This window comes from Passer domesticus, chromosome 29 (genome assembly GCF_036417665.1).
Source record: "Passer domesticus isolate bPasDom1 chromosome 29, bPasDom1.hap1, whole genome shotgun sequence".
Taxonomy (NCBI): Eukaryota; Metazoa; Chordata; class Aves; order Passeriformes; family Passeridae; genus Passer; species Passer domesticus.
In genome coordinates, this window is record NC_087502.1 from 1,739,620 (window position 1) to 1,765,912 (window position 26,293).

General features: G+C 52.6%; 1 protein-coding gene across 1 annotated transcript; it reads left to right on the forward strand.

Annotated features, from left to right (window-relative positions):
• The first annotated feature begins 11,122 nt into the window (after positions 1-11,122).
• LOC135287267 (uncharacterized) lies at positions 11,123-19,436 on the forward strand. The gene is made up of 19 exons (XM_064400620.1): positions 11,123-11,559; positions 12,022-12,101; positions 12,216-12,341; positions 12,459-12,538; positions 12,641-12,758; positions 13,058-13,132; positions 13,489-13,593; positions 13,958-14,123; positions 15,257-15,354; positions 15,450-15,599; positions 15,768-15,919; positions 16,214-16,358; positions 16,482-16,631; positions 16,771-16,947; positions 17,836-17,991; positions 18,376-18,477; positions 18,738-18,840; positions 18,983-19,042; positions 19,122-19,436. The coding sequence occupies exons 1-19, from the start codon at positions 11,442-11,444 to the stop codon at positions 19,256-19,258; spliced, it is 2,298 nt and encodes a 765-aa protein (XP_064256690.1). The 5' UTR covers positions 11,123-11,441; the 3' UTR covers positions 19,259-19,436.
• The last annotated feature ends 6,857 nt before the right edge of the window (positions 19,437-26,293 follow it).

Consider the following 26,293-nt stretch of genomic DNA (forward strand, 5'->3'; position numbering starts at 1 on the left):
GCTGGAATTTGTGCCATGCTGGGAGAGGAGGAGGAGGGGGAGAAGGCTGGGCTCTGTGTGGCAGGAGCAGGAGGTTTGGGCCGCAGGACATTCCGCCTGCGCTGCTGCCCCGCAATGGGCGGCCGTGCCCGGGGCTCTGGGCCTGGCCCCGCGTGCGCTGAGCTCCCGACACTGCGGGAGCTCCCCGGGCTGGGCTCAGGTTCCCGCTGGGACTGGGCAGCAGGCTGGGCTCCAGCTGGGACCAGCAGCAGCTGGAAATACCTCTGGCCATCTCCATTTCCTGCTGCTGCTCAGAAGAAACAATGAAGTGAGTCGAGAAGTTCTGGTTTTGTTTTCTCCTGGTGGATTTTTTCATTTGATTTGACACTCCAGAGGCAATTTCTGTCATGGCCTCTGTCAGTTGATTCTATTCCAGCAGCAGCAGCAACAGGGCTGTGTTTGAGCACTGCAAATGTGGCCTGTGTGGCTTTAATTCTCCTTGACTTAGTGCTCAGGGACTTGTGAGCATTTCAAGATCTGCTAATCGTGATGCCTGTGACAAAAAGCCTGAGTTCCCCATCTCAAAAGCACTCTGGGGAGTACTGATCAAAAGAGGCAATTGCAGTTTTACAGCTCAAAGTCAAGTGGGAAGCAGAAGAGGGACAAGAGCAGCAAGGATCTCCAATTCTCAAGGCAAAGGCAGCAGCAGCAGCCTCCTGCTGTCAGCTCAGAGTGAGTAAAACAGCGCTGAAAACAGCACTGGAACCCGATCCTTTCCTCCTCTGAGGGCTGGCTCAGGGCAGCACAGGCGGGCCCTGAGTAGTCAGGGCTGTGTGTGGCTGCTGATTGCTCTGCTCCAGGATTCAGCTGGAAAAAGCCCTTGGAAGCCGAGGCAGGAGCAGGCGGGAAGGGGCTGGCTCTGCTGCTGCTCCTGCCCGGGAGCCCCGGCTGGGCTGGGCCGGCGCCCGCTGCGCTGCGGCTGCTGCTGCTGCCAGAGCCGGGCGGGACTCGGGGACAGCGACGGACACGGGGGGACAGCAAAGGCCTGGCAGCTGCAGGGATGTTGGTGCTGGGGCCAGCGCCAGCACACAGCTTCTGCCTGCAATTAACCCTGAGGGAAACGCTGAGGAAAGGTTCCATTTCAGCCTTTCTTTACTGGTTGATGTGAAGGGACCAAAATCAAAGGACAACAAGCAGGGTCCGACCCCTTATCCTTTGCGAGGAGCCCCACACGTGGGACTGTGAGGGGCCATGAGGGGCCATGAGGGGCCATGAGAAGCCGTGAGGGGCTCTGAGGAGCCATGAGAGACTGTGAGGGGCTGTAAGGAGACATGAGGAGCTATGAGGTCTGTGAGGGGCCATAAGGGGCTCTGAGGGGCCATGAAGGGCTATTAGGGACCTTGATGGGGAAAAGTTAAAAAGTTATTGTTATTAGTTCTGTTATGATAATTAGTTATATTCTGTTATCTTGAAAAATGGTATGGTCCTTGATTCCCCCTATGTAACTCCCTCATGATGGTACCTTCCAAGTTGTTTACCCCCTGCTTTTCCCGCCACTGGCCTGCCCTTCAAAGTGAGTGATCCCTTGCTCCGCCCCTTATTTCCTTGTATGGTTATGTCAATCCCCAAAGTGCTGCTGTCCATCATTGTAAACACTCCTCGCCATTTTTTGGGAAACTTCTATGTCAATCATCCCCTACACCCACTGTGATTTGTGCCAGAGGCTTCCTCCCTCCCCTGTGTAATCTTTATTGGTTCTATTGTTTCTTATAGTCCTCCCCTTGCTTTTACCTATTGGTTCCCTCACGTCTCCTCCCTCCTACACCCACTCCCTTTAGAAGAGCTAGCCAGACCCTTTTTTTCTGACACCTGTCCTTGCTCCTGCTGAGGTGCTTGATCTCAGTCCTGTTGGGGAATAAAGCTTCCTTGGCTCGCATACAAGTGTTCGCTCTCTCACTCCTTTGTTTTGGATCCTCGTGGCTCACACCCGCCTGTGTCACCCACGCCGCAGACAACACCACTGCCCAGGTGTTCTCGGAAAGGGAGCCTGGAGTGGCGCGTCTTGTGACCCCCTCCGGTCACACCAGGAGCAGCTAGCCGGCACATCCCAGCCCCAGTGACCGCAGTGTGGAGTCGCAGGCAAGTAGAAGCAAATAACCAAAACAACATCCCCAGAGCTCTGCTCTGCAGTGGGGTGAATTGGGAGTGACAGTGCTGAAAAGCTGTTTAATACTCTGGGTGGATTTAATCAAACATCACTCCCAGTTTCTGTTTATCTGTTTCTATAGAACAGACATGAGTCCTCCAGAGCATCAGCAGAGCCCCTTGTTCCTTGGAGCTTTCTGAGCCAGCCCTCACCAGATTTCCTAAAATGGGCCATCAAAGGTTTGTGTAAGAGAGGAGAAATTATTTCAGGGGGATTTTACATGAGGTCTGGAATAGATTTTATTCTGTGAAATCTAAAGTAATGTGGCACAGCCATTTCCTTCCCAGACAGGTGTTAATCCTCTATAACCATACCCCAAGGCTGCAAATGTCCAACAGCAGCTCCATCAGCCACTTTCTCCTGCTGGCACTGGCAGACACGCGGCAGCTGCAGCTCCTGCACTTCTGCCTCTTGCTGGGCATCTCCCTGGCTGCCCTTCTGGGCAACGGCCTCATCATCAGCGCCGTAGCCTGCGGCCACCACCTGCACACGCCCATGTTCTTCTTCCTGCTCAACCTGGCCCTCACTGACCTGGGCTCCATCTGCACCACTGTCCCCAAAGCCATGCACAATTCCCTCTGGGACACCAGGAACATCTGCTACACAGGATGTGCTGCACAGGTTTTTTTTTTTGTGTTCTTCATCTCAGCAGAGTATTTCCTCCTGACCATCATGTGTTACGACCACTACGTGTCCATCTGCAAACCCCTGCACTACGGGACCCTCCTGGGCAGCAGAGCTTGTGCCCACATGGCAGCAGCTGCCTGGGCCAGTGCCTTTCTCAATGCTCTGCTGCACACAGCCAATACATTTTCCCTGCCCCTGTGCCAGGGCAATGCCTTGGGCCAGCTCTTCTGGGAAATCCCACACATCCTCAAGGTCTCCTGTTCCAAATCCTACCTCGGGGAACTTGGGCTTATCATGATTAGTGTCTTTTTAGCCTCTGGATGCTTTGTGTTCATTGTTTTCTCCTACATGCAGATCTTCAGAGCTGTGCTGAGGATCCCCTCTGAACAGGGACAGCACAAAGCCTTTTCCACCTGCCTCCCTCACCTGGCCGTGCTCTCCCTATTCCTCAGCACTGCAGCCTTTGCCTACCTGAATCCTCCTCCATGTCCTCCCCATCCCTGGATCTGGTGGTGTCAGTTCTGTACTCAGTGGTGCCTCCAGCCCTGAACCCCCTCATCTACAGCCTGAGGAACCAGGAGCTCAAGGCTGCAGTGTTGAGAGTGATGAGCGGAGGTTTCAGAAACACTGAACTGCTGGCCAGTTTCTGCAAATCTCTTGTAATAGAAGTAATTTTTGATACTGCTTGTTGGTTTCATTTTGGAGGCTCTGTTTCTTTGTTTTCTTTCTCAATATTGTCCACAAAGAAATGCCATTGTTTGTGCCACTGCTCATTTTGTTTCTCTCCACCTTCCCTGTGGCCACAGACTGTGTCAATGAGGGGTTACACTCTCAGTAGTTTTAAATGAAAGAAAATATTTCCCACCAGAGATCCTCCTTTTGTTGCCTTCTCTGGAGCTGCAGCAGCAATGCCTGTGTGCAGAGCTGGGGCAGATCAGTGCTGGCACAGCAGCTGTGCCCAGCAGCAGCAGCAGCACTTGGTGTTGCCAGTGCTGCTCTCGTGCCCCTGCCCTCTCGGGATCTCCTCTGGTCAAGGTGAGCCTGAGGTGTGTTAAAAGTCTCTTTTTCCAACCCAGCTGTCAAAGAAGGAGTCAGAAGTCTTCAGCTCGCGTTCTTAAGGTTGTTTATTATTTCCTATCTAAAACATTTTCTGTCTGGCCTGCCGAGGTGTGTTCAGCAGGTCAGTCCGAGGCACGCTACTCTGCCCTGAGGCGGTGATATCTCTTTATACTAAAAACTACATGTACTTTATTTGCAGTTATTTACCATTACCTATCCATCTATGTTAGACACTGACATTCTACTTTACACTAAACCTAGGATGCTACCATCACCAAGAAGATGGAGGCTAGGAAGAAGAAGGAAGAAGAACAGGACAACGCTCAAATCCCTCCATCTTGTCCCCTAGACCCCCATAGTAAAATTCTTCCAAATTCCACCTTTCACCCTGTGACAACTGCTGTTATGCTGCTTAAAGTTTTATGGCTCGTAATTCTTCATATAAAGTTGGTAATTTGCTCCATGGGTGGAACTCAAAGCCGCAGGGGTCTTTGGCTGCATGCCAGGATTCCTGAGCATTGTACATCCTGATGTCCAGTGTGCCCCCAAATTTTGGGGAGGGCGAGCTCCCTGCTCACGGGGTGTCCCCCCCAGGAGCTGCAGGCAGCGGCGGTGCAGGTCAAGGCTGCACACCCCGGGGTGATGGTGGAGGCCAGTGGGGGCATCGTTTTGGAGACCCTCCCCCAGTTCTTGGTGCCCCACATTGACGTGGTGTCCATGGGATGTCTGACCCACAGTGCCCCCGCCCTGGACTTAGCACTGCAGGGGCTGGAACCCTAAAATCCATCCCAGGACCCTGAAAACCCACCCTAGAACCCCCAAAATCCAAGGTGGGACCTACAAAAACCTACTCCAGAACCCCAAAAACCAACCTGAGATGCCCAAATCAATCCCAGGGAGAGCAAAACTCACTGTGAAACTCCAAAATCCACCCTGGGAATCCTCAAACCCCAAAGGCCCCCCGGCTGAGGGGACTGTAAAATCTGGCACTGAGTCCTCCCATCTGCCAGGACCTCCAATGCCTGAGACCTCCCCAGATTCTGGGACTCCAAAATCCATCTTGGGACCCACAAAATCTATTTTGGACCCCAAAATCTATCTTGGAACCCCTAAATCAACTCTGGGACCCCAAAAATCCACTGTGGGCCCCTCCAAAACCTACTCTGGGACCCCCAAATCTCCCCTGAGACCCCACAAGCCCACCCTGGGGATCCCAAATCTCCATCCTGGGGTCCTCCCACTCACCTCCCCCCTCTAAGGTGGACCCAAAATTCCATCCTGAGGTGTCCCCTTCCTCCTTTTCTCTTTGTACACCCAAATAAACCCCTACCTCACTCCCCCACGTCCCTCCAGTTTTTTCATGGTGCCACCCTCAAAACCCTCAGGTTTTGCACTCGATGCAAAACCAGCCACTTTAGAACCAACAAAAGGGGGGGGTTGTGCCCACTGACCTGTTGAGCCCCTACTCCAAACCAGTGTCAGTTCTGCTGCTCCGTCTGGGATGGGCCTTTTGCAAGGAACTCCCATCTCCTCCCTGAGTAACTGGGATGAAAAATAAAAATCCTTTGCCTTGCTGTGGGAATTTGCACCTGAGGAATGAGCCCATAGTTGGGACAAGAGTTTAAAGGGCTCAGACCCAGTTGAGGGGTCCCAGATCTCAGTTTGAGGGTCCCACACCCAGCTGGAGAATCCCAAACCCCTCTTTGAGGGGCCCAAACTCCGGGTGGGTGGGGGAGTCCCGACCCATTTTGGAGAGCTGAGCCCCCAGTGTGAGTATCCCAGATCCTGCTGGAGGGCTGCAGACCCCCATTTGGGGGTACCAGTTCTCAGTTTGAGAGTCCCACACCCAGTTTAAAGAATCCAGATCCCAGTTTGAGCGTCCCAGACCCACCACCAGCACACCTGGCACCACCACAACACTGGGAATTGGGATCAGGGGAGAAATCCTGCTGTAAATCACAAAATCAGCATCTGATTCCTGGCCTGATCCCGCCCAGCTCCATCACACCTGTGTGTGCCCACCTGCCCGCCGGTACCTTTGGGATTGCTCTAGGTGCAGTTGGTGCTTTCTGAAATAATACACAATTTTACACCTAAATGGAGTCTTTCTTTTGGGTGATTTTTGGGATTAAACAGGAACATTGCAGCTCTCTAGGATGTGGGAATTCGTCAGCCTGAATTGCCAGGCCCTTTGAATGAGCAGCATGAGATACTGAAACTGGGAAAATCCCAAAAACCACCTCAAATTTTACACAGGTGAAGGGAAAGATGCATTGATCACGTTGGATTTACCTCTCTGGTCTCACTGTACTGCGCAGCAATGGGAATTATCTCTTCCAGACTGAATTTCCAGGTGCTGACTTCAAATTCCTTCTGTTCATCTATCAGTTCTGGGATTAAAACATAACAGGGAAAAAAGAGGAAAAGGTCCCAAAGACCAAACTCTTTTCCTGTAGAGAACCTGCCTCAAGCTCTGAATAATCACTCAAACTTACACAATTACTCAAAATTTTTCAATAACTCCTAAAAATGGAGCAGCTCCAAAATTATTCAAATCCCACTCCAAATGGCTCAGTTGCTTCCAAAATGATTAAAAGGGCTGGTATTGAACCAGTATGGGACCAGTAAGAACCAGTATGGAAACAGGAAGGGATTGGTACTAGACCAGCACAGGACCAGTATGCAGCCAGTAGGGCTAGCATGGGACCAGTATGACACCAGGATGGGACCAGTACTTGACCAGGATTGGACTGATGTAGGACCAGTACAGGGCAGTGTGGGACCAGTAGAGACCAAGCCAAGCAAATGCAGGACCTTTATGGGACTGCTGCTGGAACATGATGGGCCAGTGCAGACAAACACAGGCCAGTACAAACCAGTAGGAGCCAGTAGAGAACAGCACAAACCAGTGTGGGACCAGTGCAGGCCAGTACAGCCCAGTGTGAGGGCTAGTGTGAGCACTGTACAAACACTGTGGAGCAGTATGGCAGCAGCATGGGGCCAGCAGAGCCCTGCATGAGCCAGTGCTGGATTGTACTGGACCAGTACGGGAACCAGTAAGGAGCTGTATAGGCCACTACAGGCAAGCACTGGGCCAGTATGAGAGCACTGTGGGTGACTGCAGGAGCAGAATGTGACCAGTACAGGCCAGTGTGGGACCAGTACTGGACCAGGAATGGGCCATTGCAGGACCAGTATGGAATCAGGATGAGAGCAGTGAGGACCCATATGGAACCAGGATGGGACCAGTACACACCAGTACGGAACAGACCGGGACCAGTAAGGGAACATTAAAGACCAGCACAGGCCAATAGGAGACCAGTACAGGAGCTGCATGGGACCAGTACAAGCCTTTCAGTCTCACTTGCGGGAAAAATCCTGGAAAAGATTTTCCTGGGACTTGTTGCAAAGCCCTGGAGGACGAGGCCAGCCCTGGTTGGAGCCAGCGCGTCTCGGATTCCTCCTGGGACATGGTGACCCCCTGACTGCCCACGGGGTGTAGGTGGAGAATCTGCATTCCAGCAAGGCTTTCCAGACTGTCTCTGCCAGGATCCTTCAGGATAAAGTGTTTATCCAGCCCCAGCTGGATAAACCTGCCATGTGATGGGTGACAATGGGCACAAGGCTTGGGCACAAAGGGTGACAGTGACTGGGGTGGCATCAGGCTGGCACCGGTCACTAGTGGGGTTCTGCAGGGCTCCATCCTCGGCCCTGTGCTCCCCAACACCTCCATAAATGGCTTGGACACAGGACTGGGAGGGATCCTGAGCAGCGCACAGCCAGTACAAAATGGGGGTCCAGCTGTGGAGGGCAGTGACAGAGCAGATTTGGTGGCTGCCTGGTGTCTTGTCAGTGTCGCAGCAGGGCGTGCCTGAACTGGTAACAATTAGCATTGACTCTATGACTCACAGAAGGCTGACCAATCTCTTTATTCTATATATCATTATTAAGAGACCCATTGCTTTTATAGAAAGTTACGTTACACCTGGACCTAATTGGTCCTGCTATCCAAACACCAGAAACAGCTGAAATAATAACTTTGCTTTGTAGATGGGAATTATTAGTGCCTGTTGAATGGGAGATACCTGAGGAATGGAGGGAAACAGTTAAGGAAATGTCAAAAATTATTTGCCTGGAAATTAGGAAAAAGGAAGTGACAAGGGAAAAAGAGGGCAAGACCGGGTTGGCCACTGTACTTGCCACCGAGAAGATCAAATACACCTGCAATGGCTTGCTGCCGGTTTTCAGCTTCCTTTTTCTACCTCTGTCGAGGTCAGAAATGAAGGCACTTGAGACAATAGTTCACGTTCAGACTCAGGTGTTTATTATTTCTTATCAATGTTACAGCCTCACAGCCATGAGTTCTTCAGTCTTTCATTAGCAAGGCACAAAATGGCTCGCTATCTCTTGTTACAAGGTCTTTTAAGGCTAAACTATCCAATTAAGAAATTGGATAGTTTAGCCTAAATTATTTTCCCTTTTAACACAATAACTAATCCCTCAAAGCCCAAAGTATGGACCTTTCTGTCTAATTACAAAAGACCACCCAAACACATGGAGAAGAAGGAAGAATAAGGTAAAGAAGAACAACCTGTCTCCACCCTAAAACCTCCATCTTGCTTCATGTTTATTACGATATTCTAAAACCCAAACTCTAAATTTTCCACCCTGTGATATTACACACCTCTAACCAGTTACACACCCATGACCCCAGTGCTATCAATCAATTTTGGAAGCCTGTTCCACAGCCTCAGGTCAAATGCAGTGCTCTCCAGGGTGTCAGAGTCTGTCTGTACAGAAAATCTAAAATTCTCAGCATGCAGGGTTCCAACAGGCTGCAACCCCATGGGCATGGGAGGTGGGGGTATAAGCCATACCAGACCTCAGTTATTCTTTTTTCTGTCACTCATCTTTTGTCTTTTCCCTTTTGGGATAATGGCAAGATTGCATCACAAATGCTACCGAAAACATTACATAGAAAGAAACCAAAGTTCCTCTTTTATTGCACACCCCCATGTCAACAGGCACTGTTATAACCCATCCAAATGAAGTACCTGTAGGCAAAACAGGAAAAAATATTGGATTGTAAGAAACTTAGGAAAAAGTGGTTATAGACTGGGAATTGAATATCCAAAAGGAGAGAGATGGATTTGTTTCCCATTTGCCCTTAGGGGTGTAGTTCAAGATTCGGGAAAAAAACAATTAGTAAACAAAAAGGTAAAACCAGCACAGCAATCTAACTCATTATTAACCCAAATTTATGTGCTGAATTCTATGATAAGACTCCAAGCTGTTTTCAAGATATTAACAAACAGAAGTGCTCAGGCATCGGAATTAATACCAAGTCAACAAAGCCAAACAAAAACCATAGTGTATCAAAATAGATTGGCTTTAGGTTATTGGCTAAAGAAGTGGGTGCTTGTGGAAAGTTTATAATATATCAGATTGTTGAATATAGATGAGAACAGGGATGTCATCCTGGAAATAGCAAAATATATCAGAAAAAATAACCCAGGTACTGGTCCAAAATTGGGAACCAATGTGAAAATCTAGCTAGTGGGGCAATGCATTGGGGATAGAATGGTGGAAGAAATTAGGCTTCTTCCTTTTATGTGCTACAGATGGTTTGATATTTCTTCCTTGTTTAATCCCATTTTATTTGGCTAATTACCAGCATAGTCCAAAACATACAAGTAGACAAGAAATATTACTCAAGCCAAATAATTTATAAAGAATAAGAGGGGGGTTTGTTATAGAAATCTGCCTTGGTTTGAAAAGACAGGTGTCTGTTAAGGAATGCAGAAGCTTCCTCTGAAATGGAAAATGTAAACCCCCTCCCTCCAAATTGTTTTAATTTTGAAATTAAGGGGTTCTCAGGCAAATATATGGGAGCTCTTCCCTAATAAAGATATGGGAGTTCCCAAAGATAGGGAGCTCTTCCCTAATAAATACTGTTATGGGAATAACAGTTCTTTATTAGGGAAGAAAATAAAATTTAAAAAACCATAACAATGCAGTAATACAAAACAACACTGACAGAGTCAGAATACGACCTGACACCCCGTTGGTCAGGGTGTTGGCAGCAGTCCCATTAAATGGTGGCTGCAGCCCTCCTGCAGTGATAGATGTGATTCTGCTGGAGCAGTGATCCTGTAGAAGGGCGGAGTTTTCCTCTGAAGGTCCAGTGGCAGTGTAGATGGGCCTGGGCTTCCTCTGGGAATCCAGTGGAGAAGAGAGCTGCTCCTCTGGGAATCCAGTGGGAAAAGGCTGTCTGTGGTGTTGCAAATCTCAGATGCTATCCAGGTGGGAATGCTTGGCTCCTCCCTCTGGGCAGAGCATCTCCCAGTGGGATGATGTAATTATATTAGTGACACTCAGTGGCCCATTAACAGAAGATATCTTCTGGAGGATTGGTTGTGGAAGAGATCAAGAAAACTGCCCAATGAACAGAAGATAACTGCTCCACAGATAGCAATAGAATGCACACACCCATTTCCAACCTAAGACCATATGTATTATAATATTGGTTTTTCACAAATATTAAAATGGATTCTGTATGTGTGGTGTTAAAATAACTTGACTATAAAGATATAGTTTTATTTCTGTTGTTTACTGAAACTTAGAAATAGCTGATATAAGTATGCTTGTGTTAAAATGCCTGCTTGAATGGGATAAAACCCAAAGAACACAAGATGAGGACACCTGTACAGATATGCCAACTATCAACACTTGCCATCAGTAGAAAGTATGCACCAAGGCCCAGAACTGAAGGTGATGATAAAAAAGGACTAAAACCACAGCCAAGGAATCCACATGCTCTAAAAAGGCAGACCTAAGGAGGAGCCATTCTAAACAGTTCTTGGAATATGTAAGCTAGCTTGGGAAAAGTTTACTATGCATAATTGTTTATGAATAGGCTGATGCAGTAGAAATGGTATCTAAAGGGTGTTTCCAAAACACCAGGTGTGCGCTTGGCTAAGTGCCAAGATGCACCCAGCTGTAAATCTTTGCTTTCTTGTCTTTGTCTCCTCTTGTCCTTTATTAAACTTTGAATGTTTTACAGGAGAGTGAACCTTGTTTTTCACACAGGACATCCTGGGGGCATGTGGGGGTGTCTGAACACAGGGCTCTGGGGCATGCTGGAGGGCACCAGGGATGTGCGGAGGGGACAGGAGGGCAAAGGGTGCCTGGAAGTCCATTGGGAGCACTTTGTGTGCCCAGGACTGAGCTGTGCCCATGCCCCCAGGGACAGCCAGAGCCTCCCTGCCCGGGTCCCTGGCCTGTTGCTGGGGGCAGGTTCCATGTCAATGGTTACCTGGATCCATTTCTGGGGGCAGGTGCTGTGTCACAGGGGAGCCCTTTGTGACACCCCACTGCTGGCCCTGTGGTCAGTGTCCAGCTGGACAGGGAGAGAAGAGGATAGTTTGGGAATACAGAGCTGGCCAGGAGCCTCTACACACAAGCTCCAGAGTTTCCCTGCTTCTTCAGCAGCCCCGTGGTGCTGAGGATTTTCACAAACGATTCTTATTTCCCCTTTCTCCACTACCAGACTTTTCTTTTCTACCAAAGCATGGAGAGGAGAGCCCCGAGCCAGCCCAGGGTGGCCTGGGAGGAGGACGGGGGTCCCCAGGAAAGCAGCTCCCCAGTGGAGCCCTACGAGGTGACAATGGTGCAGCCCCTGCAGACGGGTGAGTGAGAGGCCCTGCTGGGCTGGGCAGGGCTGGGAGCCCAGCCTGTTTCCCTGGCTCACAGCAGCCCAGGGCTGGCTGTGATGCCTCAGGCTGAGGCTGCTCAGGGCTGAATGCCAGCCCCAGCACAATCTCTGCCAAGGAGGGAGTGAGCAGAGGGGCCCCAACTCCTGCTCTAGGGTGAGGGCAGTGAGCCGCGGCTGGGCCGGCAGCAGGCAGGGATGCCATGAGGCCCTGCACCTTTGCTGTCCCTCTGCCAGTGCATTCCTCAGCCCAAGGCTCTGGGGCTTTCCCCTCCATGCTGTGCTCCAGCATGGCAGCTCCTCTGCTGGGCACCCTCCAGCCAGGATCCGCCTGGGAAGGCTGTGCCAGCAGAACAGGCACAGGCCTGGGTGGAGGGCAGATCTTCCCCTGCTCTCTGCCATTGCCGGATTCTCTGCAGCCCTTCCTTCTCTCTGTTAGATGCCGCTGGGTTAGCTGTGTGTGAGGAGGAGCAGGAAGCCATGGCATTCATCCAGACCTTTGTCAGGCTCTCTTGCCCGGTAAATGCAGTCCATGGGCTGGTGGCTGTGCCCTGTACTCCCCCAGGGCTCTGGTCCTGCTGGCCATGTGTCCCCTCTCAGACACCCCATAGTCTCTCTGTCCTTTGCTGCCAGATGCAGGATGACAAGCTGCAGTTCCTGGAGAGCATCCGCAGCCTGTGCAGGAGCGCCACAAACCGTGGCTCGTTAGCAGGCCTGGAGTGCTTCTGCCGCAGACATGAGCTGGCAGAGAAGGTCGAGGTGAGGGCACACCTGGGGAGCCCCAGCACCCTGTGAGGGCAGTGCTTGTGCAGGGTGAGGAGCTGGTGGCACTGGGTGCTGGCAGCTGCCAGGTCCCAGCCCAGCTGTGCTCCACAGGCGCTGCTGAGCGAGGAGCCCCAGAAGCAGATGCGCACAGAGCTGCAGCTGCTTGCCATGCTGGCCATCACCCAACTGAGGTACCTGCTTGTGCCTCTGAGGGACGCTCTGTGTCCACCTGCACAAGGCCCTGAGATGCTGCTGCCATCAGCAGTATCCAACTGGAACCTCTCTCTCTGCAGCTCTGTGCTGCCCGAGCTGCTGGACAACACACAGCTGATCAGCTCCTGCTTTCGGAGTGTTCTTCTTCTTCCTCCAGAAGAGGAAATGACGGGCCTGGAGGCTTCTCTCTACACTCAGGTAAGTGCTGGGTGAGCTGCAGGAACCCCAGGCCCTCTGGGCTGCTCTTAGCCACCGCATGCTGCCTCATGATCAGAGATCCAAGGCACGGCAGGCTCTTGCTTTGCTTTCCGACCCTCATCCTTCCATCCCCTTCCCAGGGCTCGGCCATGTCCAGCATCACAGGCTAGTGCATGCAGGACACTGCCTGTCCCTGGATCTCCCAGGCAGTGAGGGCATCCTGCCCTGGGAATTCTGATCAGTCTCCAGGGTGGGAGGGGCAGCAGAATCCCTGCCATCACTCTCTGTCTTCCCTGCAGACTGTGGATGCCATGGACATCCTGCTGAAGGCTGTGGTGCTCAAATCTGGCGAGGTGCTGCAGGACGTCTTGGAGGTCTGGCCTGTGCAGAGAGTGGGGGTCTGGGCACTGTTCCTTACCCTGGGGGGGTTGCCCACTCCTGGCTGGATGGTCCTCAGCCCAGCTGTGAGCAGGCAGAGCACACTGCAGGGAGGGTGCTGCCCTGCCCTGGGGCTCAGCTGGAGTACAGGGGCTGCAGAGAGTGGCACCTGCCTGGCCACAAGGCTGGCCCGGGGCCTTTGTCCCAGGCACAGGAGCCTCCTGAGGCTGAGCTCGAGGTGAAAGGAAGCCTTGAAGGATGGTAGGAGTCCAGCCCAGGAGGAGAGAGCCACGCTGATCCCACAGGAGCTGGTGTCTGCTCCCAGGGCTCACCTAAGCCTCTCTGTGCCCAGGTGCTGCTCACCTTCACCAGCTCTGAGAGAGCCGTTGTGCGGGAGAGGGCCTTGCAGAGGATTTGCAGCCTGAGCCATTGGCTGGCCAGCTGTTCCACTCTGGAGGTGAGGAGCAGGCACCCTCCAGCCATCTCCCTGTCCCCATGGCCAGTAGAGCTGCAGCTCCGAGGTGCCTTCAAGGCCAGCCTGGGCTCAGGCTCTGAGCTGAAAGGTCTTGGTCCCTCCATTTCCCCTGGGCTTCCCAGCCAGGAGCCGGCTCTGCCCCAGCCCTCTGTCGGATGGGACTGCCCAAGGAGCAGGGAGGGAGCTCTCCCTGCTGGGGCTGCTGTCCAGTGATTCTCTGAGATGGGGCCTGCAGGACCCTACCAAGCTCTGAGCCACCTCCAGCCTGGGATACACTGTGTGGGTCAGGCTTTTGGCCTCAGCTGCTCTTCTTCAGCCATTCTGCTCTTCTGCCTGCCTCCCCCAGGCTGGTCAAGATGAGGATAGAGATGATGCCTGTGGAAAGATCCAGATCCCAGTCCTTGGGAAGTTGTTTGGACGTCTCATCCTCATGGCATTTGAGGAAGAAAAGACCAACCATGTGGCTCTGGATGCTCTCTACGCCCTCCTCAATTTCATCTGTCAGCAGCAACGTAAGAGAAGCTGTGCTGGGCTGCATCCCCCTGCACAGTGACACCCCCTGATCTATCTGCTGGTCTTCCCTGGCATTTTGATGGACCCTTGTGCCTGGTGCTGGTGCTACCATGTCCCCAGCACGGCTATCACGGCTATCATCTCTATTCCTTCCCCACATTCTCTGTCCCAAGTTCTTGATGGTCCTGTGCAGCTGAGCTGCTCGTCCACACAGGACTCAGCCCCATTCCGCCCATTCCCCAGGTGCCCTGGAGAGCTTGTGTCCTTCCCTGCCACACGCCAGCCCCACGGGCCCTTCCCCCTGACCAGTACTGCAGCCACAGTGCAGCTGGGGGCTGCATGCAGAGCTCCAGGGGCTCGCAGCCTCCTGGGCCAGCAGCACTGGCTGGAGACACTGGAGGAAGGCTGCCCTTTACACCTGTGCACCACCTCCTGCTGCAACCAACTCCTCCCCAGCAATTCCCAGTTCCCAAACTCTGTCAGGATGTGCTGGTTTTCAGCTTTTTTTTTCTTCTGTTGAGATCAAGACTGAAGATGATAGTTCATGTTTAGACTCATTTAAGACTTGTGTGTAATTTATCAATTTTCCAGTCTCACAGGCAGTGACTTCTGTAGTCTTTCATTAACAAGGCAAAAAATGGTTATCTCTCATCACAAGGTCTCTTAAGGCTAAAATATCTAATTAAGAAATGACACCTAAATGATTTTCTCTTTTAAGCTAATAACTAATCACTTGAAGTCCGCAATGCGAACTTTTCTGTCCACTTACAAAATACTACTCAAACTTATGAAGGAGAAGGAAGAAGGTCAAGAAGAACAACCTGTCTCTGCCCTAAAACTTCTATCTTGCCCTATATATATTTCTGTATTCTAAAACCTTCAACTCTTATGTTTTCTAGCCTGTGATATTACACATTTCTAATTAACTATACACCTGTAATCCCAGTGCTATCAATTAATTTTGGAAGTCTTTTTCACGGCCTCAGGTTAGATGTAGTGCTCTCCTGGGTGTAAGACTGTTAGCACAGAAAGTCTAAAATTCTTAGCATCCAGAAGTCCAGCAAGGATGTGGTTGGCTTGCTGGCACAGCAGCTGTGTCTCACTGATGTGTCCAAGTTTCCCCACTCCTCAGGTGTGACACTGCCAGAGGACAATGCACAGCTCCAAGCCCACTGGGAAGATGGGATCAGCTCCTCACTTCATTCTCCTAATGCCAAGGACTTCATCGAGGTACCGAGAGCTCCCCTTGCTGGGATTCTTGTCCACAGCATTTGTGTAAGCAATGGGGCCCAGAATCAGCAGGGTTCCTTTCCCTCCTGCCACAGGCTGTTGGAAAATACCTGGGACCTTCTGAGAGGACACACATCATCCTCTCAACCATTACGATGTTCCGCTACTCATCTCCCTGCAATCATCAGGTGGCTCTCAGCATGCTGGAGGTGATTGGGAGAGACCCTGACTGGTGGCTGATGGATGTAAGTGGCCTGTGTCTGGATTGCCCTGCCATATTGGCTTCCTGCCTCCCTCCATCCCTCCCAAATCCAGATGTTTTGGGCACCTGGAGCTGCCCTGAGGCAGCAGAGAGGGATGGGAAGGGCAGCTCGGCTCCAGTGGCAGCACCATCCTCACCTGTGTCCCTCCAGGTGCCAAAAATCGTGAGCCACATCTACCACACTGGGTTGGTCACGGACATCCAAGTCCAGCACACCCTCCACTGCCTGCTTCTCTTGGTGGCTGACAGGAGTCCTGGGCAGGTGGTCACAACACTGCTGCAGATCGCCCCACGAGGAGATAGGTACTGGTGCCAAAAGCCCCTGTGGGGAGAGGGACCCTGAGACCCTCTGGCTGGCAAACCCAAGAACACTGCAGGACCCCACCAAGGAGCCAGGCCCCCCATCCCACCATGCTTTCCAGCCCTGATGGGGGTCATTCAGGCCTGCAACAGCCAAAGCTGGCTGGGCCTGCCAGAGCTAGCCCAGAGCCAGCACGCTGCTCCTCAGGCATCTCCTGCCTGCCTGGGCAGGATCCCCAGGCAGCCCACATCCTGCAGCGCTGGCCCAGGCCCTGCTGACAGTGCTCTGCCTTGCAGGAATGCCCTCAGTTTGTGGGAGGTGATGTTCTCGGTGCCCCAGACGGTAGAGAAGGTCTTGAAGGAGCTTCGTGTCCAACTCCAGGACCTGAAGAATGGCATTTTCCGCACCTTTCCTGAAAACGACCGCCTCTCTTACTTGGCTGTGAGTGAGCAGCAAAAGCTCTGGTGCCCTTGTCCTCAGCTGTGGGGGGAAGCAGAAGCTGTGCCACAGGAGCCCTGCTGGCTTTGCCAGGGGCAAAGTTGCTCACTGCAGGGTTTCTTTCAGCTGCTGGCCTCCGAAGATGTGCAAGAGGAGGAATTCGCTCCATTGTACAAAACCTGCAGGTTTCTGCTGTATTCAGCCAACAGCACAGACAGAGAGATAACCTCCCTGCTGCTCAGGGCCCTCATCACACTGTCCAACAGAGAGGACAGGGTGAGCAGGGTGCTGTCCGGGGCACACACGGGGAAGCCAGCCTTTCAACCCTGGCCTGGGAGTCAGGACAAGGGCTCACGGCTCCAAACAGCCTCCCTGACTGGCAGGGCTCACCAAATGGAAACTGTCTTTCCTGCAGGCGAGAAAAATGAAGGTGCTGCTGCCAGACCTGATGAACCTGTTGCGGCAGAACTGCACGTCTCTGGTGATGATGGCCCTGATGGTCCTCCAGAACATGATGAAGTGCTTGAAGAGGACCGAAGCCAGTTCCATTGCTGCAGATTTGGCGAGGATACTCTGGTACCACTTTGATGAGGTGAGGCCAATGTGAGCCCGAGCCCTGAGAGGGGCACTGGGCTGTGACAGCAGCACTCGGGGCAGGCTCCGCTCCCCTGGGCTCTCCCGGCATGGATTCTGCTTCTCCCCACTCTGCAATCTGGCCCCCGAGCATCGCCCCTCACCTCAGCTGCTGTCACACCCTGCTGGGAAGGATGAAAGTTTGACAAGAAAGTCTCACAGATATGGATGCTTGGCAGAAAGATTTCTGAATGTAGAACTTGAGAATGAAATAGGGATGGAAGCAAGTTTTGATACAGAAGAAAAGAATTGCCCAGCCACTCTTACTGGATAACTAAGAAGGCAAAGGGTATGTTAGTTAGAAGGGGATTTTTATCACTTAGAGCAAAGGATAAACCCACCTCAAACAAGAAGATGTTTTTACCAAGCAGAAAGATAGCACAGGCAAACAAGACTGCCAACATCGCAAGCAGAAAAAAGGTCTCAAAATTTTCCACTGCAAGAAAACTGGAAAACAACTTCTAACTTAAACTGTAACATACTAACTTCTAGTGATTGGAGAATAGTAACACGAATATGGTAATTATAGTAGTTATGATGGGCTATAGGTAAAAGTTAAGCTATAGATTGGTTCTTCTGTATTAAGATGCTATTAAGCAAAGAAAAGTATATAATGCAATGTAACCAAAATTAAAGGGTCTTCAGGCTTGCCTACTGCTGGAGCAGACAGCTGTAGGCACAGGCTCTGTCACCCATGACCCTGCACGGCTGTAACATCTTGGGTACAATAAACTGCATTTTGAAGAGCCTCCTGAAGTCCCACATCTCTCCTTCAGGCTCTTGCTACACCCCTCATTATGGGTGGCAGCTGCTGTTTCCCAAGCTCACCTCTCCTTGTTCCTTCCAGGAGGAAAGCTGGGTGCGGGAGAGCTGCATCAGCTCCTTCAGAGACCTGGTGAGGACAGTGGTGGGGAAGGAGAAGAAGTGGATGAAGAACTTCGTGCACACTGTCCTGGCCCCGCTCATCCTTCGCATGAACGACGAGGCCCCCAAAGTGGGCCAGGTACTGATGTCAAGGCTGAGCAGTGACACAGAGAGGGGTGGCTGACACTCCCTGGGGCTCCGGGGCACTGGGCAGCACCCCCAGCACAGACCCTGGGAAGGGTCCCTGCAGAATCAGTGCAGCAGGGCTGGACAAGCTGGCACGGCCATTCCCAACCCCTGCCCTGCCTACTGCAGCAGGGCTCAGCCCCAGCCCAGCACCACCAAGGTGTGGGATGTGTGCTGTGTGGTCCCCAAAGGTGTTGGAGAGCAGGGATTTGAGCCTCTATCCCTGCACCTAAAGGCCATTCCCAGATGCTTTGGCAGGGGCGTGTCCCAGCTCCCTAAAGGCAGAGGCACCTTTCCCAGGCCCTGGAGTCATGTCCCAGCTTCTGCTGTTCCACAGGCCTCCAGGAATGCCCTCCTTGCCATCGCAGAGCTCCTCAAGTGGAAGGAGATGAAGCATGTGGTGAAGACACAGCAGACCTGGAAGATGGCTGAGTGCTTGGTGAGGATGCACCCCAGGGACTGTGCCAGGCCATGGGCTCTGCAGCTGGGCCTAGGCAAGAGACCCCACAGCCTGGAGCTGCATCCTTGTTCCTGGCTCAAGAACAGGGCTCTTCTCCAGGCTCATCTCCAGGCCCATCTCCCCTTCCTGCACCCAGTGGGAGGGAACAGGGCTCTTGGTGATGGAGGTGCTGGCAGGAGGGGCTGCTCCAGCCACCTGGAGGGTATGTGCCAATGCTCACACCTCTATGGTCTCTCCAGATGAAAAAAGACAGCAGCAGGGCTGAGCAGTACCTTCTTCAGAGCCTGAAGTACCTGAAGGACCCTCAGGAATGCGTGCGAGACTCGACTATCAGGTTCATTGGTAAGCCCCAGCCCAGGCTGCCACTTTGGGCAGCTCCTGTCTGCCCCAGCCCTTGCCCAGTGCCACATCCAGGCTACTGGTGGGCCCTGGCTGCTGGGAGCATGCTGGGGAACAGCAGGGGCTGACAGAGCTCTGTGCCCAGGGACCATCATGCGGCATGTCAAGGACCAAAGCACGGAGGTGCCTGCTCTGATTGTCAGAGGTGAGTGGGGAGCGAGGGCTGGGAGACTGGGGGGGCTCTGCAAACACAGGAACTCAGCTCGGCTCTGTTTTGGTCACAGAACTTCAGGCCTTGGAGAAAGGTGGCTGTGAATTCATCTGTTGCCTGGCAGCTCAGACCAGCTTGATCCTGAGCAGGCTGAGGGAGCAGCAATCACCAGCAGGGTCCCGATGCTCTCTGTGGTGCTGGCACCACTGAGCTGGGGGCCTCTTGTGTCCAGAGTGGCACATTCAGGCCAGACTGATCAGGAACACCCTCCCGCTGATTCACAAGGTGCAGAAAGGACTCCTGACTTCCTGAGGTTCTTCTCAGAGAAGGCTCTGCGTGTGGTTGGATCCAGGCTTGGTCACAGCACTTCGTCATACATCATTGAACCTGGACATCACTTTGTTCTAAGGATTATGGTTGGCAAACCAACTATATCTGTACATAGTTTATTTGTAAATAAAGTTAGTTTTGTGTTTAAATAATAGCTTGTCAATTTCTTTCTAAGACAAGGTGACCCATCTGGTTCATCAAGGAAAGCCAGTAAAAAATCCCAAAAGACTGGGATTCCAGCAAAGATTTGCAGCCTGTCTCTGGCAGGATCCTTCAGGACAAACTGTCTAGCCCCAGCTGGATAAACATGCCATGTGCTGGGTGACAATGGGCACAAGGCTTGGGCACAAAAGGTGACAGTGACTGGGGTGGCATCAGGCTGGCACCAGTCACTAGTGGGGTTCTGCAGGGCTCCATCCTCGGCCCTGTGCTCCCCAACATCTCCATAAATGGCTTGGACACAGGACTGGCAGGGATCCTGAGCAGTGCACAGCCAGTACAAAATGGGAAGAGCTATTGGCTCCTTGGAAGGCCTGAAGGCCCTTGGAGAGACCTGGACACAGGGGACAAAGGGACAACCACCAACCATGTGGAGACCAACAAACACAGGGGATGGATTCTGCCCCTGGGATGGGGCAATCCAGGATGTACGGTGTCATGGTTTGACCTTGGCACAATGCCAGTGCCCCCATGAAAGGTATATTTCCAAAATGGTTACAGTGAGATGTGACCAGGAAACAGAAATGGAGGGGACAAAAACCACTTTATTAATCTATAACATAGAAACAAAAGGGAAAAAAAAACCAAAACACACACAATCCACAATGGAACCCCTCCAAAACCACCTCCTCCCCCCACCCCTCTAACACTCAATCCCCTCTAACACTCAATTCTCAGTCCAATACCGTCCTTCAAACAACCTCCCCCCAGTTCATCAGGAGAGAGGAGTCTCCCTCTTGCACCATGGGCCTCCCCAGGAAACACAGTTGGAACCTCCTGTGCTTCCATGTCACACGTGGCAGCTGCCCGAAGAGAATCTGCCATGGTGACCATCTTCCTTCCATGTCCAGTGCTCTCACCACTGGCCATGGATCCAAACTGCTTCTTAGGTCCTTTTAAGAATGCCTTGCCCAGTTCCAAGAAGTGGCCGCCTCTCACCATTTGGGACACCTGTCCCCCCCATATTCACTCCCCTGGGGCCTGGGGGTCTCATGAACAGAGATCCTTCTCCGCTGAAGGCAGAGGGCTCCAGCACACCCTCCCCATCAGTCTCTGTTCCCTCTACTTCTTATAACAGCTTTGTCACTTCTGGCTTCTGGCCAACCACCTCCCCCAAGGTGCAGTGTCTACATTACAGGAAGAAATTGGTTCTGTCCCGTGGCCATGTAAGAGGGAAGTCCAGCCAAAAGGCCACTGCAATCATCTCCTCCATCTAGGGCACTTCTCATCTGCTGGCATTTCTTCACTCACTCAAACCTTCTTTTCACTTGCCCATCCTCCATGCCCGCTCAATTCTCAGCTGGGGAGGATCAATGTTTTTTACAGCTTCCATTGTCACAGCATCAAAGGGGTTAAAACCTCAGCCACGGTCTGCTGGGGGCACCTTGCCCCCCCTTCTTCTCCTGGCCATGGTGCCAGCACAAGATATCAAATTTCAAGCCAGCCCAGTCTCTATCACTCTCTCCCAGAGGGGGGGCTGCCCAAACATCCCAGATCTCCTCCACCCCTGCACCTTGCAGGGCTCTGGCCTCCCTTCCCACAGGCCGCATGGCCTCCCCTGCCCCACCCAGACGCAGCTGGGCAGGGGAGAGGTCAGATCCACTCACTGACCGGACTCAAAAACGAGAGTCCCTCTGGGAATCTTCTGCTTTTAACCCCTGTGTGTTCTCAGAGGCATATCCAGATCCCCAGTGGCCACAACAGGTGCCAGTTTCAAATCTGGCCACTGATTGGTTTGACCACAACTTTTTCAGAAACTCACTTCCTAGTCAAACCACTATCTCTAACTCTTCATCTTGGTCTCGTGGCGGGAGTGACAACGGGCTTTCTACCTCTCTGTCCCTCTCTCCCGCCGCTTCTTCTTGCACCCACTCCTCCAGGAGCTCGTTCAGCAGAGTTTCCAGGGAGGGTGAGTCCTCAGAGTCAGAGCCCAAGTCTGCCAGCAGCTCAGGAGACAACAGCTCTGAGCAGTTTTGTGCTTCTCCTGTGGTGTCTTTGGCCAAACTACAACTGCTGTGTGGCACCAAGGGGTCTGCAGGTGGTTCCACGGTGGCACTTGATGGATCCCTGAGGATGCAGCTGGGCGTCATGGGGCTTTCTTCATTGCTTATGGAGGAGGACATGTCTCCAAAGAGCTCTGCATACATTTTCTCTTCCTCCAGCTTTTCCAGCTCCTCCCTCTTTTTATGCGTAATTTGCAGCAAATCATCAGGCCCCATGCACAGCTGCTTGTGAAGTGCAGTGTGCTTGGCTGGCTGACAAGTTGCCCTTTCCTCACAGGAGCCTCCAGAGAAAGGAGAAGCTGAGAAGCCTGAGCTTTCCCTAGGCTCTCATGTGGGGCAGAGCTTGCCAGGGTCCTCATCCCAGAGGTCTCCAGCCAGGGCAGAAGCTTCTGCCTGTACTTCATTCTCCTTCAAGAACAGGGCAAGCCACAGACTCTGCAGGTCTTGGTCCCACTCTCCTGCAGCCTGTGCTTCTGGGAGTTCTTCCTCCTCCAGTGTTTCCTCCAGCTCCTTTACAGGAATGTCCCAGAGCTGTGAGTTTCCAGAGACAGAGTTCTGCTCTGCCAACTGGGCATGGGATGGGAGCTCAGAGCACTTTGCTGTCTCTTCTGTGGAGCCTTTGGTTGAGCTGGAAGCACTGGGCAGCTCCTGGGGCTCTGCATCAATATCTTGGCAGGCACCTGACTAATTGTGAGTGCAGATGGACATGATGGACCTGTTTGCTGACAGGTGTGGCCTGAGGCCTCCAAAAAGCTCTTTGTAGATGTTGCTACCATGCCCCTCCTGCACCTCAAGGCCCCCCTCTTTCGCAGAGTGCCCCAGGTGCTTCCAAGCCGGCTGGGCCCCACTGCGGAGTGGCACGCCACGTGCAGGTGTCACGGGTGGCAGGCAATGGCCCTGCCTTGCTGCTGACCCCTGCCAGAGCCCTTCTGTTGTCCTCTCCAAGGAGGGTGTTCCCTGGGCTCTGCCCACAGCCAGAGTGCTCCATGGAGAAGGTGGCACACGCTCTGGCTGTCCCCTGGCCATGGGGCCCACAGAACATGCTGTGCCTCTGGGAGAGGATCCAGAGGCTGCTGCTGCAGGTGCTGCTGGCAGAGGGGGCAGCTTGACCCTGTCAGTGGATGTTCTGGATATTTGAACACTGGGCTGGCCTGGAGGTGCCAGTGTCACTTGAGGGCCATGGAGAGGTGGCAAGTCCAACACGGCCAATCTCTGTGGCCCTGTGACACTGCTGCGGGGCACTGAGCGCCCGCCCTCCTGGCTGCCCCTGCGTGTGCAGGACCTGGTGGGGCTCCGTGACCACATGGGGAACAGAGTGGGCCTGTCCCCAGGAATGGGTGTGATGGTCGTCCAGGTGACCTGAGGTGCCGCCTGTGGCTGCCCGTGGGTCACCTGTGGGAAGCAGGAGGAGGCACGGGATGGAGCTGGCTGTGTGGGCACGGTGTCCCCCATGTGCCTGCAGGCCCGGCCCTGGCCCCAAGGCAGGTTCTGGCCACAGCAGCCAGGCTGGGCCGGGTTCCCAGCTGGGCTCGCTGCCTCTGGGGCATTGCTGTGCCTGGGCCATCCCAGCCCTGTCCCCTCCACAGAGCATGGCCTGGTGCCAGGCCTGGCTGTCCGTGTCCCAGGGCTTCCCCAGGTCCCACTGCAGGCTGTCCCTCCATCCCTGTCCCTCACCTGTCGCCGCTGGTACAGCAGTGGCTGCGCCTCACGGGGCTGGCCGTGGGCATTTGTCTCCTGCTTCTTCAGCATTGTGGGAGCGCTCTGGTGAACACTGGCCACAATCACCCAGGGGAGCTGCTGCCTCCAGAGAAGCTGCTGCCTCCTCAGAGAGCTGCTCTCCTGGGAGTGGCCACTGCAGGGGCTGGCAGCCCCAAGGGTCATGACATGAACCCTCATCACAACGGCCTCTGGGCACGATGTCACTGCGGGTCACAAAGGCCTGGTGGGCACAGCTGCCTTTCTCACAGAGGCCTGGAATCCATGCTGATTCCCCTGGACACAAAGGCCTTTTTAATGCCTTTGCCCCTCACAACTTTGCCTACTCTTTTTCCTCTCCCAGTGACCTGCAGCTCTCTCTTGTCCCACCTTTGTTCCTTCCATAAACATCTCCAAGGAAGCCATGTGACAAAGTGCCAGAGGGCTTTTCCCACCCAGCCCACCATAGGTCCCAGCCCTCAGCCCTGACCTCCTGTAGAAAAATCATCAGAGAGGGAAAAGTTTCATTTGAACTTAATCTGGAGGCTGCTGTGAAAGTCTATAGAAAGACTGTTTTTTAAAAAAAAATATTGAGAACAAAGGAGGGCCAAGGAAAATGTCCATTCTTTAGTTCATAGGGGAGTGGGGGAGAATGGAAGTGTGCTGAGGAATATGCCAGGGGCATCCTGGAAGTCTCTGTCAGCAATAGTGTGGCCAGCAGGACCAAGGCTCTGACTGTCCCTCTGTGCTGGGCGCTGGTGAGGTCACACCTCATATCCTGTGCCCAGCTTTGAGTCCCTTTACCCTGTGCCTACATTTAATAAACTTTACCATCTCATTGGGTGGTAATACAGTTATCTCTTGTGTCTTTGTGATAAATATGTGCCATATTGCAGATTAGAGGTAAGGGGACAATAAATTGGTATGTTTTAAGTAACTTAGGAATAAAAAAGAGAATGTATTATCTTTGGAAGGAAGGTCAGGTCTCTCAGGAGGTATTTAACGGGAATGCTAGAGCATATAGAAAAAAAATCTGGGAGGCCAAAGATCAGTTTGAACTTAAAATGGTGACTTCAGTAAAGGATAATAAAAAATGTTTTTACAAATATATTAATGGTAAAAGGAAGGGTAAGACCAATCTTTGTTCTTTACCGGATGAGGGAGAGAACTTAGTAACTGCAGATGAGGAGAAGGCAGAAGTGCTTAACACCTTCTTTGCCTCAGTCTTTAGTGGGAAGATGACTTGCCTTTAGGAAAACTGCCCTCTTGGGTTGGTCGATGGTATCAGGGAGCAGAAGGGGTCCCCTGTGATCCAGGAGGAGGCAGTCAGAGAATTTCTGAGCCAGCTGGATATTCATAAATCCATGGGACCAGATGGGATCCACCCCAGAGTGATGAGGGAGCTGGCTGATGAGCTTGCCAAGCTGCTCTCCATCATTTACCATCAGTCCTGGCTCACTCCTGAGGTTCCAGATGACTGGAAGCTGCCCAATGTGACACCCATTCACAACAAGGGTGGGAAGGAGGATCCTGGTAATTACAGGCCAGTCAGTCTGACCTCAGTACCTAGTAAGGAAATGGAACAGTTTATACTGAGTGTCATCACCCAGCACTTACAGGATGGCCAGGGCATCAGACCCAGCCAGCAGGGGTTTAGGAGGGGTAGGTCATGTTTGACCAACCTGGTCTCCTTTTATGACCAGGTGACCCTCCTGGTGGATGCAGGAAAGGCTGTGGATGTGTCTATTCGGACTCCAGCAAGGCCTTTGGCACTGTCTCCCCCAGCACACTCCTGGAAAAGCTGCAGCCCAGGGCTGGGACAGGAGCACTCTGTGCTGGGTTCAGAACTGGCTGCATGGCCGGCCCAGAGAGTGCTGGTGAGCGCTGCTGCATCCAGCTGGCAGCCAGGCACCAGTGCTGTCCCTCAGGGCTCTGTGCTGGGCCAGCTCTGTTTGATATTTTTATTGACCACGTGGATGAGGGGATTGAGTCTTTCATTAGTAAATCTGCAGATGACACTGAGCTGGGAGTGTGTGTCCATCTGGTGGAAGGCAAGAGGGCTCTGTAGGGAGGCCTGGAATGGTTGGATGGATGGGCAGAGTCCAATCAGATGAAGTTTAATGACTCAACGTCCCAAGTCCTGCATTTTGATCACAATAACCCCCTGCAGTGCTAGAGGCTGGGGACGGTGTGGCTGGACAGTGCCCAGGCAGAAAGGGACCAGGGGGTCCTGCTCGACAGCCGGCTGAACATGAGCCAGCAGTGTGCCCTGGTGGCCACGAAGGCCAATGGCTCCTGGCCTGGATCAGGAAAGGTGTGGCCAGCAGCAGCAGGGAGGTCATTCTTCCCCTGCACTTGGCACTGGTGTACTTGGCATTCTTGCCCTGGACTGGCACTGTACTTTGATTGCTGTGTCCAGTTCTGGGCCCCCCAGTTTAGGAAGGACATGGAGGGGCTGGAGCGTGTCCAGAGAAGGGCAACAAGGCTGGTGAGGAGCTTGGAACACAAATCCTGTGAGGAACGACTGAGGGAGCTGGAGTTGTTTATCCAGGAAAAGAGAAGACTCAGAGGAGACCTTATTGCACTCTGCAACTTCCTGAAAGGCATTTGTAGTCCAGTGGGGTTGGTCTCTTTCTCCAGGCAACAACTGACAGAACCAGAGGACAGTCTTAAGCTGCACCAACGGGAATAGAGGTTGGATGTTAGAAACATTTTCTTTACAGAAAGGGTGATAAATTATTGGATTGGATTGCCTGGGGAGGTGGTAGAGTCATCGTCCCTGGATATGTTTTATAAAAGACTAGTTGTGGCACTCGTTGCCATGGTTTAGTTGAGGTGCTGTTAGGGCTGGGTTGGATTCAGTGTTCTTGAAGGTCTCTTCCAACCCAGTAATTCTATTATTCTGTCATTCTGTGATTCTGTAACTCCATGATTCAATGTGTCCCTCCCATCTCAGCCCCTTATGCAATTCTCACCCTTTGGCTCAGCCTCTGTGTCC